Genomic DNA, 14,357 nt, shown 5'->3' with positions numbered 1-14,357 from the left:
CATGAGGTGAGCAGTAAGGCCGATTGACCTTAGCTAGAATGTCTAGGACAGTGAGATGGAGCCAGCGGTTCCTGTTTATATAATTATACATTTATGTTTTGCTGTGGTGAAGGGAAGCCGACCGGTACAGTCGGGGCAGGAGGAGGTAGAGGTAAGAACAAAGGCACGGTCTCTGCCCCGTGGTTCAGCCTTTGACTAGATGTGAACCTTGTTCTTAGAGGCCCCATCAGAAGGTGCACATGACTGTGAACAGTGGTTAGGAGAAAGAGGCACGGGTGTCCATGCAGGAAGAGCTACTTCTAGGCGGAGGTCATTCACTGCTTTAGGCAAAAGCCTTGGAGAAGGAATATGTGGACCCGCCGAGTTGGAGGAATGTCTGTTGAGGAAGGGTGAGGAGGAAGGCTGGCAGGAATTCCCTGGAAAGGAAGGAGCGTGAAGTCACAGAACCTAGACTGGGCAGAGACAGACAGCAAGGCTGGCATCGACACAAGCTAGACCGGAGACCAGCTCCTCAACCCTCCCATTCACTGAGCCACAGCTGCCTCTGACAACACCGTTATAGAATGGTAATTCTGGATCCCCCTATCCTCTGTCTTCCAGATATACCTGATAAAGGTGGCCCAGTGGCCAGCAGGACCTACCTCAGAGCAGGTACAGCGCACACAGTATATCGTGCCTTGAGGTTCCAAGTACGGGTGCCAGCTCTGGCCAGGGGTATATATCTTTTCACCGAAAAGGCAGACCTTGCCTGGGCCTGGCAAGCCAATGAGGGGTGTTAGTCTCAGGAGGTTCCAATTCAAAGCCCTGCCTCATCCCTCTTCCCAGAAGACCTGAGTTTGCATCTCAGCTGGAACACATGCTTGCTATGAGCCATGTTGCTGCCCCTCTCTGAGCCTTGGCAGTTTACAGGGCTGTGAGGGGCTTGAACAATGAAATGTTTTCAGATCGATATTCTGTGCTACAAATGGTAGTTCTTATGCATAGGTGGATGACATGAGGTCTAGAAAGGACAAATTGCATGCTAAGGCCACACAGCAGTTAGCATACCAAGCAGGGAGAGAGCCTGGGTCTCCTCCCTCTCAATGCGTTGCTCCTCTGCCTCATACTCACAGTCATTTTCTTTCCTTTGTCCCATTTGTCTTTCTCCTCTCACTCTGCCTCCTACACACACACACACACACACACACACACACACACACACACACACACACACATACACACACACACACACACATACACACATATACACACATACACACATATACACACATACACACACACACATATACACACATACACACATACACACACATACACACACATATACACACATACACACACATAACACACACACACACACGTACACACACATACACACACATATACACACACATACACACACATATACATACACACATACATATACACACACATACACACATACACATACGCACAGACATACACACACATACACACACATACATATACACACACATACAGACATACACACACATACACACACACACACACACATACACACATACACACACACATACACACACACGCACACACACACACACACACCTACACACACACACACACACACACACACACACACACACACACACACACACACACACACACACACACACACACACACACACATACACACACACACACACACACACACACACACACACACACACACACACACATACACACATTCACACACATACACACATATACACACACATACGCACACACACAGCACCCGACTTTCATGTATCATTAAAAGTGACTTTCATGAGCTGAGGAGATTGTTTAGTGGGCAAAAAGCTTGCTACACAAATAACAGGACTGGTGTTCAAATCCTCAGCACCCATGCGGAAGGACCCAAAGGTGTACTCTTCCTGGAATTTTAGTGCTGAGAGGTGAAGGCAGGGGATCCCTGGAGAAACCTGGCTGGCTAGACTAGCTGAAGCCTCACTAGACGAGCCCAATCAGCAATTACTGGATTCAAGTAACAGACCCTGACTCAATATGAGGTGGGGAGCAGTCCAGAAAGACACCTAATGTCAACCTCTGGCCTCCACATCCATGCATACACGTGGGTGAACATTTGTACACATACACATGCACACATGAACATCTCTCTCTCTCTCTCTCTCTCTCTCTCTCTCTCTCTCTCACACACACACACACACACACACACGCACACACACATCACCTTATTTATACTTCTCAGATTGTCATGTTAACGGACTTTTTAGTTGTCTCTGTAACCGTTGTGGTGCAGGTATGTGGGTTATTTCTCAGAATGACTGAGACACTAGCTTGTGTTTGAGGTGGCTTTCCTACTCCCCGGCTCTCCTAAAGCCTCCGCCCCCTTTCATTTCTAACCAATCACTGTCCTCCTTGCTAGTCCAGGATCAGGTTTCCCATTTCAATATGGCTACCTGGGTTCGCTATGCCTCTTGCCCTGTCAATTGCTTGAGCTCTTGTTTTCAGAAGGAATGGGGGTAGAGGACACCCAGCCGGAGCTAAGTGCCTCCATATTGAAACAGGGACAAGGGGACTGGCAGTTATTCTCTCTGCTGAGTGTTTTACATACATTACTAAACGCGAGCTGGTGGAGTAGCTCAGCTGGAAGAGCGCTGGCCTCGTGCACACAAAAGCTTAGGTTTGATCTTCAGCATCACATAAATCAGGGTCATCCTCAACTACATATTGGTTTGGGGCCAACTTGGGGCACACGAGACCCTGTGTGATAAAAGAGTTAATGCTTTCCCAAATATTGTGTGAGAATTAATTGCTGCAATTACAGGCCACTGGCGGAGACAGCTGACGCTATTAGTCGAACGAACGTTCTGTGTTGCTTCTCAGCACCAAGCACAGAGGCCCCGCCCCTTGGACGCGGCTGAATGCCAAGGAGAGGAAAACACTCTGAAACATGGGCTAGGTAATTCATCCCACAGTGCTCTGTGATGTCACGGTTACATGAAACTGTGAGAAAGCAAAGGCTTGCCCACGCTCTAGCCAGTGATTTGAATCCACAACCCCAGGGTTCAAGAAGAGCCCAACACCATGATACCCTCTAACACAAACTCCAGGCCTATGGTCTCCACTTCCTTCTCTCTCTGCTCCAGCAGCCACCATACTCTGTTCTTGGCTTTTCCTTCTAGCTTGCTACTGTTCTACAATGCAGAAGTTGCCTTTGGAACCTCTCACCTAATTTCTGGTAGAGCATCTTAGAAACAGGGGTTCGGAATCATGTTCTCTTAGGCCTTCGGGGCTCACACTAAGGGCTATCCTCCTAGCTAAGGAAAGCTTGTATGGGAACTCTCATACGAAAGCCAGGGTGGGCTGAAGAGGGCCCCCTGACACACACCTCCATGGTGGTGGATTCCTAGGCCATTTCTATTCCTTAGGAAGTTGCTTTGAAAGAGGAACAGTACAGGTCTTCCTCTGACTTCTCACACAGCTCCCGCTCAGCCCTCTTGGCCTCTTGGTACAAAGCTTTGGGATCATTGTTATGGTGCCATCGCCTGGGCTTTAGTAGGCCATGGAGGACTTTAAGAACACACAGGTAGCTTTTTCCCTACCTGCTTCTCACCAACCCTCTGTGGACAGTGGCACCAAACAGCAGGTCCTATCCCCCAGGAGCCAGCAGTGCCTGGCTGGCCCGGCTTACCCGTATCAAATGAGCTGTGTTTATCTCTCAGCCTCCTCTGGCAGAGGGTGGAACACAGGCCCAGCTGGGGTGCTGGCTAGAGCCAGTACAACTCTCCAAGGAGTGAATAATGTCTTTCTTCCTCAGTCCCCTCCCCCCACAAGGGAGGAGTGATTGCAACACCGTGACCACCTTAGGTCTCAGTCAGTTGCTGAAGAAACTGTGTCCTACCTTCCTCGGGGCGGTCCTAAAGTCTTGGGCTTCTGTGCCAGTTGGCATGCCTTCCTTTCTCTGACTGTTCAGAGTATGAGGACAGGAGCCACTCAGTCAGGGCTCCTCCCTGCCACCAACATGTCTGGCAGAAGCTGGGTCTGTGGGGGGCCTGGCAGGAGGCCTTTGGTGGCCACATACTCCACCCTACCATGCCCTCTAAGGTGCCTGGAGCGCTCTCTTCCTTTAGGGAGGTGAGTGCCCAAGGCCATGTGAAACCAGGAGGGGAAGAGACTGCCAAGCACAGCCGTCCTGGTTCCAGTGACCCTGGCAGGAGCACGAGCTCCCATACAAGGCTGTTGGAAGGAGTGCTCACTCCTGAAGCTGCCAACACACAGGGTGATGTCCAGAAACATCTCACCTTCTCTGAGCCTCAGTTTCCCTATTTAGAAGATACTCAGGGGCAGGTTCTGGTCTCCAGAGTTTTTCTGCATAGTCTACAAAATCATGATTTCAAGTTCTAAAGTTCTAGGTTTCTAAGATTCAGTATTGGGAATTGCATGTTTGTAAAAGGCTACATTTCATTACATTATGAAGCTTCTAATCAGCTTGCTTGATGCTGTGGTCATGAAGTGGGTGGATTATTTCACAAGTCTTTGAGATTCTGATGGCTACATCCATCCCAGGCTCTCGGGCACGCCAAGGTATTTTAGGATGAAGGTCTGGGAGCTACTGGGGCCAATCCTGAGTGCCACAGAGAAGGAGGCAGTGTGCTCTTCTCATCTCCCTCCCTTGTCTTCCATGACCTTCTGTTTCCTCTCTCAGCCCTAGCCCAGGCTTCTCTCACCCACCATTCTCTTCCCACCCACCTGTGCCCAGCTCTAGCTGTCTATGCATCTATGTGTCTATCTATGTATCTATGTGTCTATGTATCTATGCATCTATGTGCCTATGTGTCTATGTATCTATGCATCTATGTATCTGTGTATGATGTATGTATTTATGTATCTATGGATATATGTATCTATGTGCCTATGTATCTATATATCTATTTATGTATATATGTATGTATCTATGTATTTATCTATGCATCTATGTATCTATCTACATATGTATACATGTATGTATATATGTATGTATGTATGTATGTATGTATCTATCTATCTATCTATCTATCTATCTATCTATCTATCTATCAATAAGCATTTTTGTCTTATTTTTAGGAACTTCTGTAGTCCCAGTGGCCAGGGCTTAACTCATAGACTTACTTTTACTTGAAGCCTAAGTTGAATAAAGCTGCTTAGGCATCTCATGACCAATTCCACATCTGTTTAGTGGGACTTGTAGTATACAGGGTCGGGGTTAATCTAGAATTAAGTCAGCTTCTATACACACCATGCTTAGTGTCTGACACAGATTACAATATATGTTCATTTAAGTAGTGTCTAAGACCAGACTGACAAAAACCAGAACTGAGTGCTGGCTCTACATTTCCTCAACAGTCTATTTCTCATGGTATTTACTTTGAGAGTTCTCAGGCCTCCTCCAGCATCTCCTAGCTATGGATGTCATAATCCCCAGAGGTCATATCTCCAAAGTGTCCCAAGTTCACAGAGCCCGTAGCTTCTAGCATCATTCACAAGCCAGTCCCATCTCCCTTAATATCACCAGTATCTATCTATCTATCTATCTATCTATCTATCTATCTATCTATCTATCTATCTATCTATCTGTACCTCAGCTTGGGATGGGGAGTGGCAGAGCTGAGAGTGCCTCAGAAGATTGGGCAGAGACTGGGAAGGCAGGAGCAAGTGAAGGAGGCCTGGTTGGGGAAGGAGGGCCAGGAGTCAAGAGGACAAAGGCCAGCTGTAAAAAGCATTAATTGAGTTGCAGGCTTGATCAAGTCTGCATTTTAAAAGTGTCACTGTGGGAGATGAAAGCTGATTGGAGGGTCAGTAGGCAAGGGGTTAGGGAAGCGCTATGGCTCCCACGCTGGAGAGTTAGTACCACAGCAAATCTAGGGCCCGACCTAAAGGGAAGGAATATTAATAAGCAAAGGCCCAGATTGAAGAAGCATGCTTATAGGTTTCATGGGCACACCATATGGCAGTCGGGGTGAGATATGGGTGGAGAGTCGAGAGGAGCAATCAAGGAGAGGATGGCACTGGTTTGGGTGCCTGTGATGTTGGGTGGCTCAAAACCACCTGAGTGCAGGCACAGCAGCCTGTGCTCTTGGCAACACAAAAGTTAGCAGAGTGACAGAAAGTGACCACAGTGGTTGCAGTTCCTGGGCAGGGACCAGAAAATGACATATCAGTGATGATAGGGCACTTGGCACCACATGCTGTGAGCGTCATTATCATTAAGCAACAGGGAAGAAACTCCCTGCCATTCACTGATCTGTGGAGTTTCTGCAGCTCAAGTCTTACACCCAGTCACGGGCCTGGAGCCTGATTCACAAAGAAGACAAACAGATGTGGAACATAGTGTGATACATTCTGTGTGTGCGTGTACGTGTTCATGTGTGTGTGTGTGTGTGTGTGTGTGTGTGTGTGTGTGTGTGTGTGTGTGTGTGTGTGTGACAGAGAGAGAGAGAGGACAGAGACACCAGGTAGGATCTTGGAAGTGTTAACAAGGAGCAGGAAAGGAGTGGGTTGACAGGCATCCAGAGTTACCTGCAAAGGCACAGAGACCACAGAGACTATGGCTAGGACAGAGAGGACCCTGAGAGGGGGTTGGAGGTCACCCACATCCATAGGCCACACCTAGGCTCCTTACTTACTTTGACAGACTGGACACGTTTGGTGTTAGTTTATCTGGTCTCAATTCAGGGTGGCCATATTTGCCAGACAGACCGCAGATAGTCCCTGGTCACCTCCAGGCTGTCCCTGAGCTGGCTTCAAGATACGCTTTCAACCACTACTGTTTGTGGTGACACTGTTTTCAGCCTCTCACTCGTCACACTTCATGGTCTTCTCACTGATGTCTCCTCCACCTGGAGTACACTGCCAGTGTTGGACCGGGCCCTCCCCCGACTCTCCCAAGATGGTTTACATGCCACCGTTTCCACAAAGCCACTCCAGCCCTGTAGGACCCTGGCTTCACCTTCAGGACCGAGTTAAGCTTGGTCACAACGCTGTCAGAATTCATAAGAACTAGAAGCACTTGTCGAGTGGATTTGCCTTCTATATCAGACGATGCGAGAAGGAACAGATGTTGAACCTCTGCCTGGTGCAGAGCCTTCGAGAGTTAGTGCTTTGTGGGTGACCCAGGGGATGGATGGATGGAGTTAACGGAAAGAGAGAGTGCAGGGACAGCAGAAGAGCCAAGTATGGTCTTTAATCCTGGAAACCTCTCTTCTTCATAACAACAAACACAACATTACTGCATGGGAGGAGAACAAGGCCCTTTCAACAGGTATAACTTGCCACATGACACGAATTAACCTTTGACCTCCCCTTCCAGCTCTTGGCCACTGACTCCCAAACCACCTGCCAAACCAAAGAACACAGTGTACACAGAGGTTGGGAGCCTGGGGCTGCTGAGGGCACAGATGATTCCCTGATCTTTATGAGGAGATCTCAAGTGTCCCCTCCTGGTGCATCCCACGGTCTGACCCAGTGGGGCAAGGTCAAAGGTAAGGAGGATGCCTAAGGGCTCTTCCAGTAGCAACCAGGAAAGACAACCAGAAAGCAGCTTTGGGGGAGCTGGAGGAGGCCATGGAAACATAGCAGGAGGTTTAGAGAGAGGAGAGCAAGGTCTGGAATCATCGTAAGAGCTCAGAAAAGCTGAGTGAGCTGGACAGCCCAGGAATGTGGGCATTCAGATCCCACTTTTACCCAGACAACCATACTTTATTTACACAGACAAATTCACTCCCCTCAAAGACATAAGCTTTGCCCTGGGTTCTGGCTTCCCTTGAGGGTCACCTCTTAATGGTACAAGAAATGCCTTAGTGGCTAAATTGTGTAAAAGGGATACACTTTGAATAGATATCTCTTCTGCTGGACAGACAGACACTGAGAAGCATAGAAGGACTTCCAAGGACACTCATTGAGCCAGAAAGGGCATCCCTACTACCTTTCCAAGAGAGCTGTCTGCATTCTATTTTTGCTTGACTATGCACACTTAGATCCATAGAATCCTAGAAAGTTAGGAACTCAGACTATGTCCAGTCCCTTCACTCTAGAGAAAGTGAGCCCCAGTGAGGGAGGAGTCAGGACTTGCCAGAGATCCCTGCCCTGTGTCCGCATAGACTCCACAACCATTCTATAGCTCAGAAGAGGATTCTTACAGAGCTGCCTGTCCAAGTAACAGGGACAGAAGAAATGGCTTTAACCTGCAAGAAAACAGCCTGGGCTGAGACACAATGAACTCCTGAAGACAAGATTGAGCAACAGGTTCGGGTCGTACCCAGAGTTGTGCCTGATCTTTGCGCCGCATCTCCTAGGGACATCTCTCTCCTATCAGTCCTCCTCTTTGGGAGTTCAAGATATTCTAGGTCCTTTCTCTGAGCCGGCGCCATGGCCCGCGGCTCAGGGAACTTGAGAGGCCAGCCCTGAACAGGTGCAACAGCTGGAGCCACTGCGCAGCTGTCTTGGGGCTTGCAGCTTGGAGCCAGTGAGTGAGGCAGAGACCTCTACTGGTGGGAGCAGGGAGGTGCAGAACCTTGTGGCTAGAGACCCAAGGTGAACTTCAAGCCTTGCCTTACCTGCTCTCCACGCAGTTAAGCACAGTTGGGCAGATGGGCAGACATGTGACTAAGCTGGACGGCAGGGCAGGATTCTATATTGGTATAAGCATCTCAGGACACGTGTTTCACTACACACCCGTCCCCCCCCAGGCACTTTTTCATAGGTACTGGTCATCTACTCCCCACGGGGCAGAATACTTACACTCTTCCCAACTCCCACTTCCCAAGTCAGGTGGACTGGGATTGAAGGCAAGGACGTCTTGGTCTTAGAGATGGTCAATGCTACCATGGTCCTCAAACATCACCTGTTTAAGGGCAAGTATCTCGCCTTATAGGTGGCAAATAGAGGCCTGGGGTTACATTTGGAATCAGAGAAAGAGCAAGGGCTGGGTCCCTGACATTCCGATGGCCTGTTTGCCTTTGGAAGCACAACATCCTGTAGGAATTTCTCTCTTGTCCAGGCCTGCTGCTGGGGTCTGAGATTCTATCACTAGAGAACCGAAGCTCCAATTCCCACAAGACACAAACCCTCGAGGGTTGATGTCTTACTTGGCGATTAACCCTCTCCGGGAAGTGGCATTAGATAAAAAGGAGAGAAGAGAACCCTGAAGCATGTTAGGCAGTCTATAAGGACACAGTGCAGAGAGGAACAAGAACTAGAGAAGGCCCTGGAGATAAATAAGGGGATGGGGCCACTCCTGGTCACAGAGGGGTGACCAAGGTTGAACCACACAGATGTGACTCCACCTGGAACTGGGATCAGCACCAGTCGGAAACAAGGCCAGAGCCTCCAGCCTCAGGTGGAGTTGGAGGTCAGTCAGCGGTGAGTGTCAGACAGTTAGGGCTCAGTATGGCTTCAGCGAGACTCAGTATGGATCTGCGGGTGGAAGTAGAGCCAGAGAGAGAATAAATAGCCCTTGCTTAGCAGCCCTGGGCTTCACTAAGGCGTATGCCAAAACCCATACTCACCGGCCCTAGACATACTTCAGGGTGTTGGCTGCCTTGGGCCTGAGAACACCCACTGTTGGCACCATTTGTAAAAGCACTTTGGATGTCACCAGGAAGACGTCTTACACAACACAGGCTTGAGATCTCTCTTACCTTAAGACAAGACTTTTCATACAAGATCTTAAAAATAGGACACCGCAGGACACTTGCAAAATCCTCACACCAATAGCACCAACCGTCATTAGGCTCAGAGATACAGGATGTGTCCCAATTTGCACAGCCAACAAATGACAGATCTGGGGTTAGGATCTAGGTCTCTGTTCCTTTCTTTGTGGCCTTGTAGTAGACCCTCCTTCAGATTAACTGGGAAAGCGGGCAATCCAATGGGTAGACATAGAAGAGAAAGCTTTTCCAGCTTTGACAACACCAGGATCTTAATGCTCCTCCCAGAATGCCAGGTCACCTCACCTTAGTGACAGTCATTTTCTTGAGTGGCTGGAGCTCTGTATTTAAGGGGGAGATAGCCTACTGCAGAACCTGGTGACAGATACAGACTAGAAGGCTCTTGGAGGCACAGAGGAGGGGAGGTCAGAAGGGGATAGGTCACCAGGCAGAATTTTCTGGAAGAGGTGACTGAATTGCTGAAGGTCTAGTGGCCATGGGGGGCTCAGAAGGGGACTTTGAGTACCTCTGAGACATCCTCAGAGTGGCTCACCCAGGGCAGTGATATTGGGAAGGAAGCTGCAGGGCCAGGGCCAAGACCAGGCCAGGCAGGTCAGCCCTCTGAGACTAAGTCTCTTTCAGTGGACTTAGACTAGGAGGAAACCCTCAGGGCTTAAGGAAGGAGAGGGGTATTTACTGAATATTTGCTAGGCATTTGAAAGCATCGATTCCTTTAGTCCTTGCCCACATCCTTAGACCTTGGTTAGTAGCTCTCTTTTGACGATGGAGAAACCGAGGCTCACTGAAGTTTGAAAAGTGACACAGGTGTAAGAGGCAGAGTCAGGACTCGAACCCAACTCTGAACTCCCTCTCCGTGAAGTTGTCTCACACCACCGGCGGGCTAGGGGATTTCAGACAGACATGCAACATTTCCATCCCGAGAAGAAACAGGACAGAGCCTAACCTCACTAGCTCCACAAAGCCACTAGCCAGGCAGAAGCAGAGCTGGCAGGTGGTGCCAAGCTGAGAAAACGGAAGGTTGCCAGCGAGGAGGTGAGTACCTGGGGTCTTCAATTGAGACTAAGCAACTGTGGCCTGGAGCAAACTACTGTCCTCGTTGACCTCTGTTTCTTTATTGGGGGATTCAGAAGAAGTTACCAGCTTAAGGGGGGCAGTTGGGAAATAGGAGCTGTGGTCTTACATAACCTACTGTTTGAAGTGGAAATTCTGGGGGAGGGAAAGGGGGCTTAGACTGCAGACACACTTCGATGAAGCCACCTTGAAACACCCTTATACAAACTGCACTGCCTTCTCCCTGTTACTTAATACTCATAACGGTTTTAAGAGGCTCATATTTTATAGATTAGAAAAGAGACAGTGAGGTGCCCTCCATGTCTGACCCACCAGCTGGTATACAGTGAGGCTGGGAAGGTGAAGAACCTCGTTTATTTCACCATGCCCCGATGCCTTCTAGTCTCACAGCCCCACATCGGGGTGTCTTCAGACTCTGTTAGGCAGGACTTGGAATTAGACTCTGGGCTTTGGATGGCTTACGAGCTTTGGGCAACTTTCTTCTCTTTGCCCTGACGACTTTACTCAGCTGTTGAACGTGATGGTGACACCTCACTGGAGTGTTGTGAGTATCAAAAACAATAATGGACGTTACTTTGTTCATCTTTCTGCCCAGGAGCTCTTCCACACAACAGTCTTTCTGTCTTTCACACTCTTTGCTGTCTTTCTGCCTTTCACACACCAGGCTGCTGGGAACAAGGTCCCTTCCCACAATGCACACTGCCTTGCCCCAGCAGTCCCCCAGAATGGAATTTTGCCAAGCCCTTCTCCCCCAAGACTCACCAGCCCACACTGTTTGTGGAGCAACATCTACCCCTGCTATGCAGGTGCTGCCTGGATAAATGCACACGTTAAGGGGTCCCCAGGTCCTAACATCTTCCAGCAAAGTACATCCCACTGGTTCGCATCCCTCCCCTGCCGGTCCAGACTTTGCCTGGTTTCTACTTACGGGCTCGGGCTTGCGAGTCCAACGGGAGCCAGAACATCACGAGTCCCAGCAAAGAGGGGATGATCCTCACCCTGGGAACCATCCTTCCTTGTCCCAAGGTCAGACACCCCGGGGTGAGCCGGGAGAAAGTGAGGTAAGAAGGACACAAGTAAGTCCCCAAGACCAAGTAGGACCGCTGCCCGAGGAGTCCGATAAGCAAAGATGAAGAAGAGTCAAAGGCAGGAGAGAGCTAAGGTGGGATGAGAGGACGGTAGGAAGGAGGGAGAGAGAGAGAGAGAGAGAGAGAGAGAGAGAGAGAGAGAGAGAGAGAGAGAGAGAGAGAGAGAGAGAGAGAGAGAGAGAGAGAAGAGAACGGCAGAAGAGAAAAGCGATGGCAGAAAGAGAGAAGGTGCTAGCTAGAGGACCAGGGTCTGCGGGACGCCGTCACCCGGGCACAGTGTCCCGGTGGCGCTGGCTGGCGGCGGCGAGGCGGCGCGGGGTCCGGCGCGGGTCTGGAACGCGAAGGAGCGACAGGACCCTCGGTGGTGGCGCGGGGGAGGCTGAGCGCTGCCGCTGTGCACGCCTCGGGCGCCAGACGCCGCGCTCGGGCGCATTTGTACTTTGCCGCGGGAAGCCTGCAGCCCCGGGCCGGCCTAATGCTGGCGCCTCCTCTGAGGCACCGCGAGCTCGTGGATTGGCCACTCGAGAAACAAGCCCATTTCCCCCCCTCCCCTCTAGTGCAGGGCTGGGAACCTTCGCTCCAGGCGAGGCGCCGCCGAGTGGAGACAAGGGGGCTGGGGAGGGGGAAGGGGCCACACGCGCCCCGGGTTTTAACCCCTGGCTCCCCGCGGTACCCAGCCTGCAAAGGAACCGGACCCAGTTAGATTTCAGACGGAAGTGAATGGGGTTAGTGTTGAGTGGGGAAGGTCATAGCAAGGGTCTGGGAATCTCAGGATTTGGTATTTGGTGGGGAGCGCAGAGACGCTTGCCATTTTGAATAGTTTGTGGGTTTGGATATAGCGCCTAGGAGAGAGGTTTTCTCTCCAGCACTAACATGATCTCAGTTACGTTTAAGATCTTCAATATCGTCCTGCAAATTTTGCAAAGGATCAAATAAGATTAGGAACATCAAAGCATTTCAACTTTGGAGGAAAGTCATTTCAGGTACATGGAGTCTCCCATTGGCAGGTGGTGGTCCCAGGCACCATCCAAGCTGAGAGCCAGCTTTGCTATGGATTCACTTCTGCTGCCACTTACCAAGCAGCCCAGGATGAAGTCTGCACAGGTGAGGCCCCACCACTCTGCATGTGCAGTGACAGCCAGTGTCAGGGCCTTGTCTTTTCATCAGAAGGTGAACACGCTGATCCAGGACCCCAGCAGCTCAGACAGGCTTCCTGCTCCAGACCTCATGTTGAATGAGCTTCTTCCCCTGAACTAATAGGACCCCAAGAAAAGAACCAGCTCTGTCCACCCCAGAGCACCCAGGCTCTGCAATGAAAGGGCAGACTCAAGATCCTGGCTCCATCCACAGCTCGTTGGGCCACTGTGGGTAAATACAGCCATCCTGGCTTTGGACATTGATTCCTGCGCATCTCTTGGACATCTACTAGAGTCTCAGACCAGGACAGGGGTCAGAAAGGGGAAGAGATGGCGGGCCACACCCGACTCTGGTAGAGGGTCTGATCTCCAGATTCTGTACTGGCAGGGCTAAGGCTAGGCTCCTCGCCCCAACTGAGCACTAGGAAGAACTAGTGACCAAGAAAGCCCCTACTCAGGGCTCAACTGTCCTCCAGGCCTCCCTCTGGGATACAGTGTTCGTCAAGAAGTGATCTTCCCTTTCTCTGTCTCTGCTAATGGGTGCTCTGTGCCGTTGTGATGTGTTAGGTTGCCAAAGGTGGGCTCCTTGGGTTCTCCTAAGCCCTGCTCACTCTACTTCCCTGAAGGGTCTCTGCCAGCTCAGCTTTCCTCAGAGCTCAGGCATCTTCAGTCCCTTTCCCACAGCCTGTCTTCAGGTCTCCTGTTCCTGGTCAACCGTTCTGATGTATTTTCCTCACATTCTTTACAAGGATTGTGCTGATCATTTCAACGACAAAGCAAATGTCTCCTCTCCCTCCTTGCACCTATTCTGGCCACCTTGTAACTCGAAGGATAAAGATGGGTAATGTTCAGCACTGACTTCAAGACTGCGTGTTTGACTCCTGTCACTGTCACCCACCCTACACCCACCCTACCCCCTATACCCTGCACCCACCCACCCCACACTCACCCTACCCACCCCTACATCTTTACCAACCACTACCCTCCCCCAAAGTGCCCATGCATTTCAAGCCTCTGTATAGTTGTACACATTTTCCTCCTTCTAGAAGATCAGTTTCCTTCTGTTTCTAAATCTTAGGACATGAGCAAAGTAGGACAGCATTTTCTCATCTCCATGCCTGTCTTGCCAAGTTGCACCAAGTGGCTTCAGTAACCCTCCTGCCTCAGCTTCCTCGTGCCTTGAAAAATAAGTTTGTACTCTTGTGCTGGAACTTCTGACCTTGAGCTGCTTGTTCATTTTTTGCTGTGTGTCTTTTGTGTGTACACACCTGTATTTGGTGTACATGCTCCTGTATTTGCTTGTAATGACCAGATGAGGGCAGTCATTGTCTTGCTAGAACACTCTCCACCTTATCTGA

The 14,357-nt window shown here is 50.1% G+C and overlaps 1 protein-coding gene across 2 annotated transcripts in view; it reads right to left on the bottom strand.

The window, feature by feature from the left end:
- Window positions 1–11,947, bottom strand: part of Chrdl2 (chordin like 2) — a 28,545-nt gene extending 16,598 nt beyond the window's left edge. The window contains exons 1-2 of one of the 2 annotated variants that reach the window (XM_032895683.1): window positions 11,704–11,947; window positions 642–754 (exon numbers count right to left, since the gene is read on the bottom strand). In XM_032895683.1, coding sequence (XP_032751574.1) covers window positions 642–754; window positions 11,704–11,785 — 195 coding nt within the window. In that variant the 5' untranslated portion in view covers window positions 11,786–11,947. Of the gene's footprint in view, window positions 1–641; window positions 755–8,223; window positions 8,324–11,703 lie in introns of those variants that run through there. The other variant, XM_032895684.1, reaches the window with a different exon arrangement.
- Window positions 11,948–14,357: the final 2,410 nt, after the last annotated feature.

This window comes from Rattus rattus, chromosome 2 (assembly GCF_011064425.1).
Source record: "Rattus rattus isolate New Zealand chromosome 2, Rrattus_CSIRO_v1, whole genome shotgun sequence".
NCBI classification, from domain to species: domain Eukaryota; kingdom Metazoa; phylum Chordata; class Mammalia; order Rodentia; family Muridae; genus Rattus; species Rattus rattus.
Note: the sequence above shows the minus strand (reverse complement) of the source record. Positions and strands in the feature narration are given on the sequence as shown.